The sequence below is a fragment of the Strongylocentrotus purpuratus genome, unplaced genomic scaffold, assembly GCF_000002235.5.
Source record: "Strongylocentrotus purpuratus isolate Spur 01 unplaced genomic scaffold, Spur_5.0 spur5_scaffold_2, whole genome shotgun sequence".
NCBI lineage: Eukaryota > Metazoa > Echinodermata > Echinoidea > Camarodonta > Strongylocentrotidae > Strongylocentrotus > Strongylocentrotus purpuratus.
In genome coordinates this window covers 7,863,986-7,877,354 of record NW_022145605.1, presented here as the reverse complement: position 1 = coordinate 7,877,354, position 13,369 = coordinate 7,863,986, and the positions used below count along the sequence as shown (strand labels likewise).

Here is a 13,369-nt window from a genome sequence, read left to right as displayed (position 1 = left end):
ACCCCGTACATGTAATACTGGCAATGTGGTATCTGCTTTCATATAACAACACAAGTTTGTAGCAAATATGAATTGTGTACATGTACATTCAAACCGGTCTATTAAGGTCATCCAACGGAAAAAATGACCACTGCAGACAGATGGCCTTTATAGAGGTCTGAGATGGTCACAGGACTGTATTGGCTGTTCTACACACAAATATACTCGTCATACCAAGTCATTTTATTCTTTCTGTAAAGGAGCGAATGATTGTCTCTTTTTTGTTTCCTGTTCCACATTTTTAAAAGAAATGACATGAAAGTATGACATCCCACAGCCTGCTATGATTGACTCAGCATTTCCTACATAATGTCATACAACTTTCCCCCGAAAAGAGTTTCCTGCAAACTCTTTCGTGAAAATATTCGCACAACCTTGTCATAATACTAGGTTTCCTCGAACAGGTTCATAGACAGGATCATACTCAGCTACAATTTCCGTTCACACTTGACTTGCAAAAATGTAACAAAGCACAGGAAATAAGAGAAGTTCATAACAGAACAATACAAGAAGGCATACACACTTTTAATTTTAAAAAAATATTTCCTTTCTTTCTTTCTTAATAGTGTCTCCCTTATTTTTCCACCTTTTTTAAAAAAAAATTTAATTTTAATTTTATTTATTATTATTGTTATTATTATTTTTTATTTTTTATTTATTTATTTATTTTTTTATTTATTTTTTTTATTTTATTTATTTATTTTTTTTTTTGGGGGGGGGGGTCTACACACCACAGTACATGTTAAAAGAAAAGTGATTTGCCCCATTAAGATAGTACCTTTTTAACATCTATAGATGTGATCTACATCTAAGAGCTCAATCCATAAACTGAAAGTGATACAATTAATATTGGTAGCATTCATTGCCATGCATGCCATTAAAAAATATATACACTGTGCTATAAAAAATGTGGACGTGAGTATCAAAAAAGATCAGGTTTCACTGGCTAGTACATATACTCATTAGTGGTGTCACTGCTGTGAAGAGTACAAAGGCATTAATTTAATTACCAGATCCATGACTCCTCTGTTAAAGGTTCAAAAGTGTTATTCAAGAAACATGAAGAAGACCAAGTACAGCTACAGTGTATGTGGTGAGCTCAACTATGAGGTCCTGACTGTGAAAGCTCAATATGATTGACGAGAATCAAAAGAGAATTAATGCCAAGTACAAGAAGTAAATTGGCAACTGGTATAGATATAATTGTGTTCTTTCCAATAAATACCAAACAGTATTTGGCTGAAACCTTAAGGAAATATGCATTCACTGCTGCAACATCCCATTTCTAAAACTATTAAAGTGTGTGGAGCTAATTATTTAGTCTTTTAAAAAATAAATAAAAATAGAAAATCAATCAAAAATGCTGTGATTAATTGTCTTTGAGAAATGGAGTACATACATGTACATGACTTAATGTCTTTTAATTTGGTTCTGTGATGGTATATTACATTTAGGATTGTATCCAATAGATATCAAGAGCTTCATGAAACGTAAAAAACAAAAGCTTTAGCAAATTTTGCAACAAACTTCCACTATTTGGTGGACTTTCTGCAAAATACTTTCTAAAATTGCAAAACTTTGAAAATCAATCATGTTGTCAATTGATCATTCTACGGCATGAAACTTTTTCAAAGCTCAACCACTCCCAAATTTCTTGTGAGTTTTATAATGCAATTTTTTTTTGTAGGCCGCTAACATGGAACAGCTTAAATGTGTCAACGTCAATATCCGCATGTCATGCAGCATTCATGAACAAATTTAATTGTCAAATATGCCGTCTTAAAGAACTTAAATGACATAATCCGTAGTGTTTTGAAGAACTTTGATGGCTGGGGCATTTAGGAAAATTGTTTTCAAAACAATTCTTGAACTGAATCGAAATTGACTCAAATCGATTAAACGTGGAAGTGAATGTTATGGGGGAAACATGGACAGATTGAAGTTTGCTATTGATTATTTGAGTTTAAATCATTCAGTACACGACTTGTGCAAAATTGATTAACACTTGGTTCAAGGCCCAGTAGACTGTTAATCAAGGTTTTGGAATGACTTCATTTTTCTATATTGATGTTTGAGGATGTCAGTTACAAGAAGAGAATTAAAAGTAATTGTAACTTTCTGGCGATAGAATATTTTTCTGCGTGACATGTTTGTAAGTTTGCATTGTTCAACAACCATCAGGCATTGTATGTACGGCTTGTTTGGGCTACAATGTGCGAAAGTTTAGAGCTGTGAAAATAGCTGTCATTTAAACTTCGGGAAAGTTGCATGTTGGGAACCTTCTGGTTTTACAGCAACGATTTTTCTACTTCTAGTCATTTTAAACCAAAGCTGAAAAACATGTGCAGTTTTTAGTCTTCTTAAGTCGAGTAGACTCCAGAGTTCATAGTAAAACGCTGAGAGACTTGGAATGGAAACCCTATCAATGACCCTCCCCTTGATTTTCAATCAAACTCTGTGGTACATGACCTCTATTAGCAACGACCTTGTTCCTGATATGACGAAGCTGATTTGTCTAGAAGATACATGAAGGCAAGCCCTGGCAACCAAGGCTCAGTCTCACAAGATCCATGTGAAGTGTATTATTAACTCATGTACGTAAATGTGTCTTTTGGAACTTACGTGTTTATCCACTTTAAGTACATGTACAAAATGTATACATGTACATGTACATGTACATGTATGTTCATGAGTATATCCAACACCCTATTAAATGAACTTGACTTGTACATGAACAAATCAAGGATTGGCTACATTGCTATACACTGTACATCAATGCCAAATGCTTCCTTTTGCTGTTACTGTTATAATGCTGTATTTATTTACCAATTTGTATAGATCATCTGTGTAACGTTATATGAAATAAAGCCCTTAAGGCTCCAAACAGAAAATACATGTACCGTACATGAACATGTACAATGTACAATGCAATACATAAATTGCCTGAACATGCTACATAAGATACATGTAAACAGGTTCTGCTGGTCGTCATGAAAATAAGGCGACCAAGGTCCCTACGTATCACCCCAAAACATCCCCCCCCCCCAAAAAAAAAAAAAAATAAAAATAAATAAATAAATAAATAAATAAATAAATAAATAAATAAATAAATAAATAAATAAATAAATTTAAAAAAAAATATATATATATATATATATACATATACACCTGTATGTCCCTCAATAGGCCAAATAATATTTACTTCACAAGGAAGCTTAGCTAGAGTGCAATGCCCCTGACCTACATGTACATTGTGCCTACATGTACATGTACACAGTAAGGGGGAGCAGAGAGGAGAGGAAGAGAGAGAGAGAGAGAGAGAGAGAGAGAGAGAGAGAATGAGATAAAAGATCCTTGAATGAACGATTGCACTTACATGTACATGTAGTTTGATTTCTATTAGTCCCTATACATGTAAGCTGCCATTAATGCAAGGCATTGATCAAATTGCTATTCATATCTAATTTTCAGAGTGACTTTTCTATCACTTTGTGCAGCATTCAATGTGAATATGAATAATATAAGACCTCTTTTACATGTCAATATAGGCCTATTTTTTTCTATACCGGTAATAGTTTTCCAGTGGACTGCAGAAGACCTTGTTGTCTACTTTGCCTACTTTACAGTTCTGACACTCTGTTACGCAAGACGACGACTCACACTAGTTTGTGCCTGCACATTGTATCAGCACTCGGCAGTGTGTCTGTGGTATTACTTCAAGATGTTTATATTACATCATCATTCTATGAAGCACTGCTATTGTTATTACACCTCACAGTGTAGGAGAGGAGTATGACTGGACTGGTTATTCATAGTTAGTTGCAAATTGATGACACATTGTCTTTGTCTAATTAGGCCAACCGTCTACCATCCACAAATGTGTAGGGTTGATTTGGGGTGTGTTCTAAGTCATAACAATGACCTCATTATGATCCAATTCTGAATGATTCATACTGGTGGCAGTGTTCTCACTCACTAGCGCATAACCCATTACGGAACACATGGCAGTATGAATAACTTGTCATTACGCCCATTGGAAATGCATGCTTCCAAACTTACCATAGCCAAAACATAAACAAATCAAAGCAAATTAAATGATATTAATTTAGTGTAAAATTTCTGAACATTAATGAAATTAATCATTCACTTAAATTGTGAAACACATAACTCAATAATTTCCATACAATTGTTTCAATTTTAGCTGCTTCATGCACACTACATGTAGTATCTAGATACAATTATGCTCAGAAAAAGATAATAAACATGAAAGGTCAAGTATTATCTATATAAAATATATATATTCAGAGTGCATGATTTGTGCATGGATTTATTTAAGATTAAGTGATTATAAGTGTAGGCCTACATACATCATGTTACAAAGGGACCATTTATAATACAGCTTCACTCACATAATTATATACACATACACCCATACATATACCCATTTGTTCATTTGTGTGTGGGTGTGTGTGCCTGAACTGAGAAACAATCTGCATACATGTACATGGTGTACATGTACAATGTATATCTACAATTAGTGTAAAACATAACAAAATCAAACCAGAGGTAACTACAATTCCGGACAGAGCTAATAATCCAATGCTAAAATCAAATCATTTTCAATTTTAAAAAGCCTTCTTTAGGTAGGCTCTCATGAAGAGAAAATAATAATTCATATAATATGTGTAAATTACATTCACTTTAAATTTATATGGCAGTTAAAGTTATACCAGCTACTGTAAGCCCAATTATCAAAGGCAAATCTCTCCCCTCAAGTCAAGGTGGAAAAGATAAAGAAGATGGGGGCAAAAAATATTAAATCAGGCTCGGCACATGTTCCGACAGTTTTTTAATATTCATAGGAGGAGATGACGGGGTAGCGTGTGTGCTGGCTGGCAGGCTGATAACCTTACCATATGCAACCTATAGGTGACCTCAGCCGGACCATGTTTCACGGGGAACCGTTCAGAGTGTGTCGGACGGTAAGGTTGTCTTGCGAGGGTTCGCCATTGGGGAAGCAGATTATGTGTACTACTTTGATACACAGTGTTAATCAATTGTTTATAGACAGCTAGTAGATATTATTCAATTTCCTATTAGAAACTGCAATAAAAAATCAATACCATAACAACCCCCATGTAATGTAGGGCTCGTTTACAGTATGTGTACCTGTTTTCCCTGCCATAAACTATATGTAAATGATACGATGTTGCATAGTCATGTGAAAATGGACCGCACTCCTTTGTCCAAATTTCTGATATGACCTTACTTCTACCTTTCAGTCAACTCATTCCTGTATTGCTCTGCTCTCTCCTCCTCCCCCCCCCCCCCTCCCATCTCTTTCTCTCTTCCCCTCCCTCTTTTTATCTTTCTCTCTTTCCCCTCTCTCTTTCTTGCCCTGTCCGTCTTTCGTATATTATGGTCTGCATGTAGCCAAATGTGAATGTAGTGTAATACATCATGTACATGTAGTTAGTGCAAAACAAAAGATTATAAAGAGTAGACCTACATTGTACATATATGTTCATAATTATCAATTTCTGCACTTTCTCTATTGTGAATCTGAGCACATTAATCCATCTCTGAGTTTTGCCTTTTGTATGTTTTCTCAGCCGGAATTCTGCCATTTTTCCTTTCTACACGGAGGCCAATATGTCCACTCTCCCTCCTACTCTCTTGTTATTTGTTTCATAAATGCATTTTACAAGATCTCTCTCTGCATCATAACCATCTCTCCCATCCATCTCTATCTATCTAAATTTACTACCCTCTCATCTCCCCTTTCTCCTTTTTTCTCTCTCCCTCCATCTTTTTTTTTTCTTTCTCTCCCTCCATCTCTCCCTTTTTCTCTTTTGCTCTTGCTCCTTCCCTCCCTTCCTCCATCCCTCCTCCCTTCTATCTCTTTCTCCCTCAATCCCAAAGACTTGTCAGCATCCTTATCACATCACCCATTGCCTAGCAACCGCTCGTCAGAGTGTGAAAGTACAATTCAGAGCTCGGAGCGCGAGAGAGATGTACATACTGCTGTGATTGTCGGAACGTGAAGAGCACAAATTAACAGCAGCCCAAGCAAATAGAGGGTCGGCTGCGTGGAATAAGTCACATTTTTACAAATGTGCGAAATGACACTAAATCGTCATTTGGAAACTGATGCTATTCCATTTTCAACCGCTCTTTCAATTCTCACCTAGCCTACCGATCATATCTCAGACACGATCCACAAGGCTTCCAAGAACCTAGAAAAGAACATATTGGCAAGTTAACCAATCAAATTAAAGCATGGACCTACATGTACAGTGTAGTAGGTCCATGATTAAAGCATCATGTAAAGATAATGAATGCTCTCTGGGTTTTAATTTACCATCGACTTTAAAATACCATAAAGCCAAACACACTTGAGTTGCTTTATCAGGAGTAATCCTTGTGTAATATTCTGCATATCAGGGTGTATGGCTTATGTAGATGTACTTAAATCTCCATTTGAAGATTTGTTTGATCATCGCTCTAAGAGTTTGTAACTTTGTACCAATAATCAATAAAAGAATGAAATTTATAACATGTTACACATGTAGGGCAGACCATTGCATGTACATGAATGCACAGCTATAATGCTCAATGTGCATACACATGTACCTACCACATGAACAAACCAAATTTGGCTAGATACAGGTTTACAAGGAGGTCTGGTAAAAATTGGTATGAAAGTATATAACACTAAAAACTCTTTTATTTATCATAATATACAACTATATTCCATGCACAAATGCAATGATCAGGGGCACTGTTTAGTATCTAGCATTAGTTTTTGTTCCCACAAATGAATTTATCATATTGATGCTTTCTCAGAATTGTTGACGTTTACATTGTTTTCTTCATCAATTTTGTGAAGCTTTTGAATATGAGCCACTTGCTGCTATGATGATCAAATCTTCAATAAATCAAATTTCATTCAAATTTGAAGCATTCATGTCCAATATATCACTGAGTTTCAATAGATATCACATTCTCCTCCCATTTATCACAATGTAAACATGGGCCTCATGTGATACCAAAGTACACTGTAGCTCAATATACCTGTTTAGATCAACAAATTCATTGTATGGTAATACATTTTTTTTCCTGGTCTGAATGTTGTATACCGATAATGAAACATCATATCTTGAATGAAAACTCTACAAAGAATCAGGGTCCCATTCTCATTAGCACGTTGTGTCTCATGAAAACTGTAAGTGGGTGGGGTTTGTCATGAGGGCACATTGATGATTGGGCAGCTGTCATCATGTCACCATGTCATCAACTGACCTCTTCAAATCTAGTTTCTTTATACAATGTTCCTTTTAATATATATTTTATCTGGTGTGTAATGTGTATGCCCCTTTCCCTAAACGATGATTTCTTACCACGAGTTTCATATCAATTTCCTTCAGTCTGAACTGGGCATTAGTGGGCAACTGCGCATGCAAGGCACCTGGATGGGTCATTTGTGACTGTACCGGAGTATACTGTGTCCATCCGAAGCTAATACAGGGATGAGTTACAGCTACTGGATGCTACAGTGACTGTATTGTGTGATTAATTGAATCACTGTAGTCAGCTCCAACTGGTTTCAATCCGTTTACGCATCCAGATCATTCCAAAGTTACACAGCATCGGGCCAACATGTATATAAATTAACATATAGGCCCACACATAATGAATGAGCCCTAAATGTACCAATGGTTTGTGTAAAACTTGTAGGACAATAGACATGCGTTGCTAAATGAACATGGGGGAGGGGGAGACTGCATTTACTTCAATATTAACTAACAATGCCATAGTGAAGATCCTACACATTTAATTCCATACTCTGAGCAAAATATACACTGTAGTAAGTTAGGAAATTGGCGAAGTAGGCCATTGTAAATGATGTCTGGATTATGACTTTAAGGGTATTTTTGTTGTTGTCAGCAATCATTTGATGACATAATTCAAGTCTGCCAAGTGACACATTTTAGCATACAATACTTGGCTGAAGGATCACTGAGTGGGTGAGTCAATCGGGATAAAGATAGGTCCTGAATCATTCCAGAGCTTCAAAAACAGTTCCAACCAACTGTCCACAGCTCCCTCTTTCTTGATTCATCTAGCCCCTAAAGGATCCCAATGTGCTCTACATGTGACTATGCAATGGCAATCATATTAATTATACAATTACAATATAAGATAGACAGCAAGTACAGTATTTGTATGATATCAATTATATGGTTTTGAGACTGATAAAAAGTGATAAGCACTTCAAACATGAGTAATAGCTGCACAGCAAGAGAATATCAAATTGCGACTAATTTCACAAAACTTCAGGAATTTAAAATCATTTAATAGACAAGAATCAATGCATTGATATAAGAAGTCCTTTTATAGTTTGATACTATACTTCCAAGGGCAAATGCATATTGATTTGAAACTCAAGTGGAAACTACTGGAAAGCTAATGGGGGTCACAACAGAAAGTGAAAAGTTGGAAATGTTTGTATTTTCCCTTTTCAATAACTTCCATACTCCAGGTCACAAAAAAATGAAACTGAAGTGCTTTTATGTATTTCTGGGGTCGGACGAGGAAGCGGACGGGCATAAGACTTGTCAACTATTCATACAATCTCAAATTAGCACTTCTCAGAAAAATAGCCGCAAATACAAAACACCTTGGTCTGAGCTCTGAAGGATGGAAAAATTGAAATTCCCTTCATTTTAAATTCAATTACATACAGGGTAGAGAAGCCAGGCAAGGACCAAATTTCGACCACAAACAACAAAAATGCTTTTGACACCTCGTTGGGTGCTGAGGTAAAGTCCAAACAAAGAAATGTGACCAGGTCATAGTTGACTAAGCAATGGGTGGTACGAATGGAAGCTGTGATTGGATAGTATTGAGTAGTTCTGAGTGGATATTTTTTCTGGGCCAGCTAATGATGACCTGCCTACTGTATGATACTGGTTGACTTCAAAAGTGGTGTTTTTAGTGTGTGTGTGTGTTTGTGTGTATTGGAGAGAGAGTGGAGCAAAAAACGCTGGTATTATTAGTAAACTGGTATTACATAAAAGTGAACAGATCAGACACATGCATACCAGTACATCCTTTCAATGCTTTGAAGTTTGATACTGTTTACAATGTACATACATGTACATGTACATGTACACAATGTTTCATGTCATACAGCACAGTAATTTCTCTAAGGTAAGCTACATATAGTACAAGAAAAGTGCTATAAATTCCATTCTTATTAAATGTACAATGTATCACTGCAATTGGTCAAATAGAAATTATTGACATGTACCGGTACATGTTTTCCTCCTCAGCTATGTCTAAAATATAAGAAAGTATGCATACCCAATGCTAATGCAGCACATGAGCAACATGAATGTACATTATTAACTTCAAATAACATTAGGACCTGTGTACAAAAAAAGGATGAAGAATATAGCTATCTTTTAAAGTCCTGTCAATCCTGTGCAAATCTAACATGGCATCTTCCAAAATATATCTAAAAGCAAAACCACTTATATTTTTAATCTGTTTCCAAAAGTACTGTTCTACTACATTTACATGTTAGCTTATGTCATTTTTGTCTGCATTAATGCATGGATTTACTGGCACATCTATGATTAATGAAGCAAAGGACCACGTGGGTAAACAGCCAGTAGTGCTGGGCAAGGATAAATGTATTGCAGGAAATCAATTTGCAATACAAGCAATATCCATCAGAGAATACAACATTGTCCCTGTAAGCCTAAGGCTGCGTTCATGCTTAAATTTTGAAGGCAGAATGAGCGATCTGAAACGCTCATCGTAAACGCTCATCGTGATCGCAGTTCCACGATGTAGTGTTCATGCTTACTTCTCTGGCTCCCCCAGGCAATTCTCAGTGTGTGGCCTTAATTGGTCTTCCAGCTGGATTCGCAAACCTTCACTGTGCATGCTACGTAGACCCACTAGAGGTCAGTGCGTTGACCCCATTTAAACGCGTTTACAAATTGTAAACGCATCTTTTTGTGAGTTTACGATCGGCGATCGTGATCGCCGTTTTTCGGTGATTCTACAAAAGTGAGCTAAGACGCAACCGTGTTTTAAACTAAACGCGTAACAGATGCCTGATTCTGGCCGTCAAAATCAAGCATGAACGCGCCCTAAGTCGTAAGTATACCTGCATTGTTAAACTGGTACAAACCACAACTCCACTTTTTAAGAGCAACTTTAGGATCTTATCTTTCTTTGTGAACATTATGGTTTGGGGAACAAACAATGAAGAAGGAGCACATATAGCCCTGGGTTCAGTTAGCGAGCAAGAGGTGGTGGTGGTGGTGAGGAGTGGGGGGGGGGGGGGGGTAGGGAACTAGAAGAGGAACAAAAGACAGGTCTATCTATTGATCTGAGGTAAGATAGGACACACAAAGGGATAGCCATGTTGTTATTTAGACATCTATGGGTGGGTTGGTGGTCAGACAGAGCTTGGACCTACTGGTCAGAGCATGGTCAGAGGTGGGGGACAAAGAAGCAGTGGTCTTTAATTACCATCTCTATCTCTTTCTCTCTGTCTGTCTCTTTCAGTACATACATGTACATTGTACATGAGTCCCGTGCCAATGTATGTACCTGGAAATATTGATTTTAGAAGATATTTCTACAGATGTATGGGGGTGTACTACATTCAGCTTTGGCTCTGCTGCTTTAATATGCAGTGAATCATTGTGAATGTACACAAAGTCTCGTATACTTATCATGGAATGTAAGATACTTTTGAACGTAATGTAACAATAATAAGGTTTAAAAAATTAACTAAAAAGTTGCCAGCATTACCTAACAATTGTTTATTGACAAGTTGGAGCTAAATATATTTTAAAAAACCAAATCAAAATGATAAATTTGTTTATATGTAGATTGTGATTCAAGTACCCCTCTCTCTCTCTCTCTCTCTCTCACTCGAGCTCTCTCTCTTTTCACAAGATTGACAGATTGCCATGATGGCCAATGGTGCATAATTTGAAGGACACTCACACTATTTAAAATATAAATTACAATTGTAAACAAACCCAAATATTCTACGCTGAAAAAATGGAAGGAAGGCCCTTTATGAAAACAAATCCCAAATATTATCTTAATTGACAGTGTTATAATTTTCCATGGAATCTCAAAACAAAATCTCTGTACACATAATACTTGGCAAATGCTATTTTATCCATTATCCATGCCTCCACCATCACATAGTCTATTCTTAATCTAAAATATTAAGAATAATTTTGTATTATTTGAATGTGCATGTATTTTGTTGAGTGTGATTTTTCAAAATCAACTTAGAGATTCCCAAGAGTAACTGACCATAAATTTAATTGCCAAAATATTTGTTCATTTACTGTTTAAATGATTGGGATTTTTTTTTTTTACTGTGATTTCATTCATTTCATTGGTTTTTACCAAAACTGTTTGTGAGGTGACCTGAATTTAACCGGGTGATCACTTTCTTCTCATGAGTACTTTGTTTCCATTCATTTCAATACCAGTCCAGGTTCAAAGTCGTCAAGAAGACACACAACTAGTATGGAACAGCTGCTGGTGCTCCCACAAATCTTTTCACAAGTTCTCCTCACGTTGTCTTACAAACATGTTTTGTTTAATACCAGCACTCTACTACAGGTGCAAAGAACAAAGAGTTAACATATAACCTACAAAGAATAGACTCAAGATTTTTGGTTCAGGTCAGAACAAAAGGTTTGAATCCTATGACCTCCCTTCCTCTTTCGCTTTAGCCAGATTCTGTGCTCTTCTAATAACACGGAAGAGCTGGGATGGTGGAGGAAGAGAGAGAGACAAAGAGCACACGTTCACTCAGGCATTTAAACCCCCACACTACACACACTAGCCATTGGCTCGGTCCTTGGGTCGAGTAAAGGCCAACGCACGCCGGGTGGACCAGCTGGGAATGCTACGGGTTCAACAACTAGTCTATATCGAGATGATACAGTTTTTGTGCATTGATTGTGAGCAAACGAGATTAAAATATGACAATCCTTTGAGTGCAAAATAATCATTTCAGAATGGCAATAAAGAAAAGGTCTCATTTGAATTCCCTACAAAAACTCTGAATATTACATTGTTCAATAAAATTCCAAATATAAAGAACAAAACAGCGGACAATGAGTTAAAATCGCGTATTCCTAGGCATCCCCCTCCCATCGGCGTCGGCCAGATACGGCCGATTGCCATGCACTAAACCAAATGGAGTCGCCCTGCTAGTGCTCAAACAAAGGGGTCGACTTACCAGACAACACCAAACGCCCCATAACCGATTGGACGATCGGGCTCAAATTCTCTTCTAGGCACAGACGAAGCGGCAGGAGAAGGCTGATAGTAGGTCTGAGTTGCACTCAGGATTGCACGGTCGTGGGCGCTGGAGGACCCGTTAGCGAAAGCCATCTGAGAGTGAGAAATCCTAGATCCGCAAACAGCCATATCACATCGGAGGGAGACGAGCAGCGAGAAACCCGGGCGTGGAGACGCCTTGACTAGCCGGAGCGACGGCAAGCTCGCGAGCAGAGAGGAGTCAACGTAGATACCCGGACTTTAAATCCGATATTTCTTAGCAACGACGTATACACATGCCTTAAAATTGCACCAATCCTTGAAAAATATAGTAAAATTTTAACTCAGTATCAATGTTCACTTCTTTTCAACTGAGGTAGAGGAGAAATTAGAGATCCAACACGGTGAGAGCGGCTTACACTCCTCGGACTGATGGAGCACAGCCACCCTACAAAAACCCTCGCACAAAAAAAGTAGCAGAACAAAGAGTTTAGAAATCTCGCTACGTAGATGTCTCGTGGACTGCGAGATTATGTGCACGTGTCTGGCGTTTTAGTCAGAAATTATAACCGTGACTAAAAATAACGTGGCAGTTGAAGGTTGCATGCTTATTCACTAAACAAATATGTTGAGTTGATTTGAATGACATAGTTTTTGCTTTACATCAGATATTGGGGATATGAAAAGTTGAACCTTTTACAGCACATGACCAATTGCTGTATTGACAGCTGTTGGGCGTTTGCGAAATTGTTCATACATATGATACCACTCCCATGAAATATATCGAACCCTAATTATTTAAACCCCCATTCCACTATTACTATAGGCTATATGTAGCACATAATAGACAAGAATACTTCTATCCCAGTTTATGCAGAGGGGTAGCTACAATGGGCAAGGGATATGCGCCCCAAGGCAGTGGAAGAATTATGGAAGATGGAGAAATAGTATAAAAAGGAATAATAAAGAGAATAATTTAAAGGGCAAGTCTACTCCA

The 13,369-nt window shown here is 37.2% G+C and overlaps 1 protein-coding gene across 2 annotated transcripts in view; it reads right to left on the bottom strand.

Annotated features, from left to right (window-relative positions):
* LOC574783 (serine/threonine-protein kinase NLK) overlaps nt 1-12,844 on the bottom strand; it is a 69,198-nt gene extending 56,354 nt beyond the window's left edge. Inside the window, exon 1 of one of the 2 annotated variants that reach the window (XM_003729431.3) lies at nt 12,332-12,844. In XM_003729431.3, coding sequence (XP_003729479.2) covers nt 12,332-12,522 — 191 coding nt within the window. In that variant the 5' untranslated portion in view covers nt 12,523-12,844. The remainder of the gene's footprint in view (nt 1-12,331) is intronic. The other variant, XM_775166.5, reaches the window with a different exon arrangement.
* Between the last annotated feature and the right edge of the window lie 525 nt (nt 12,845-13,369).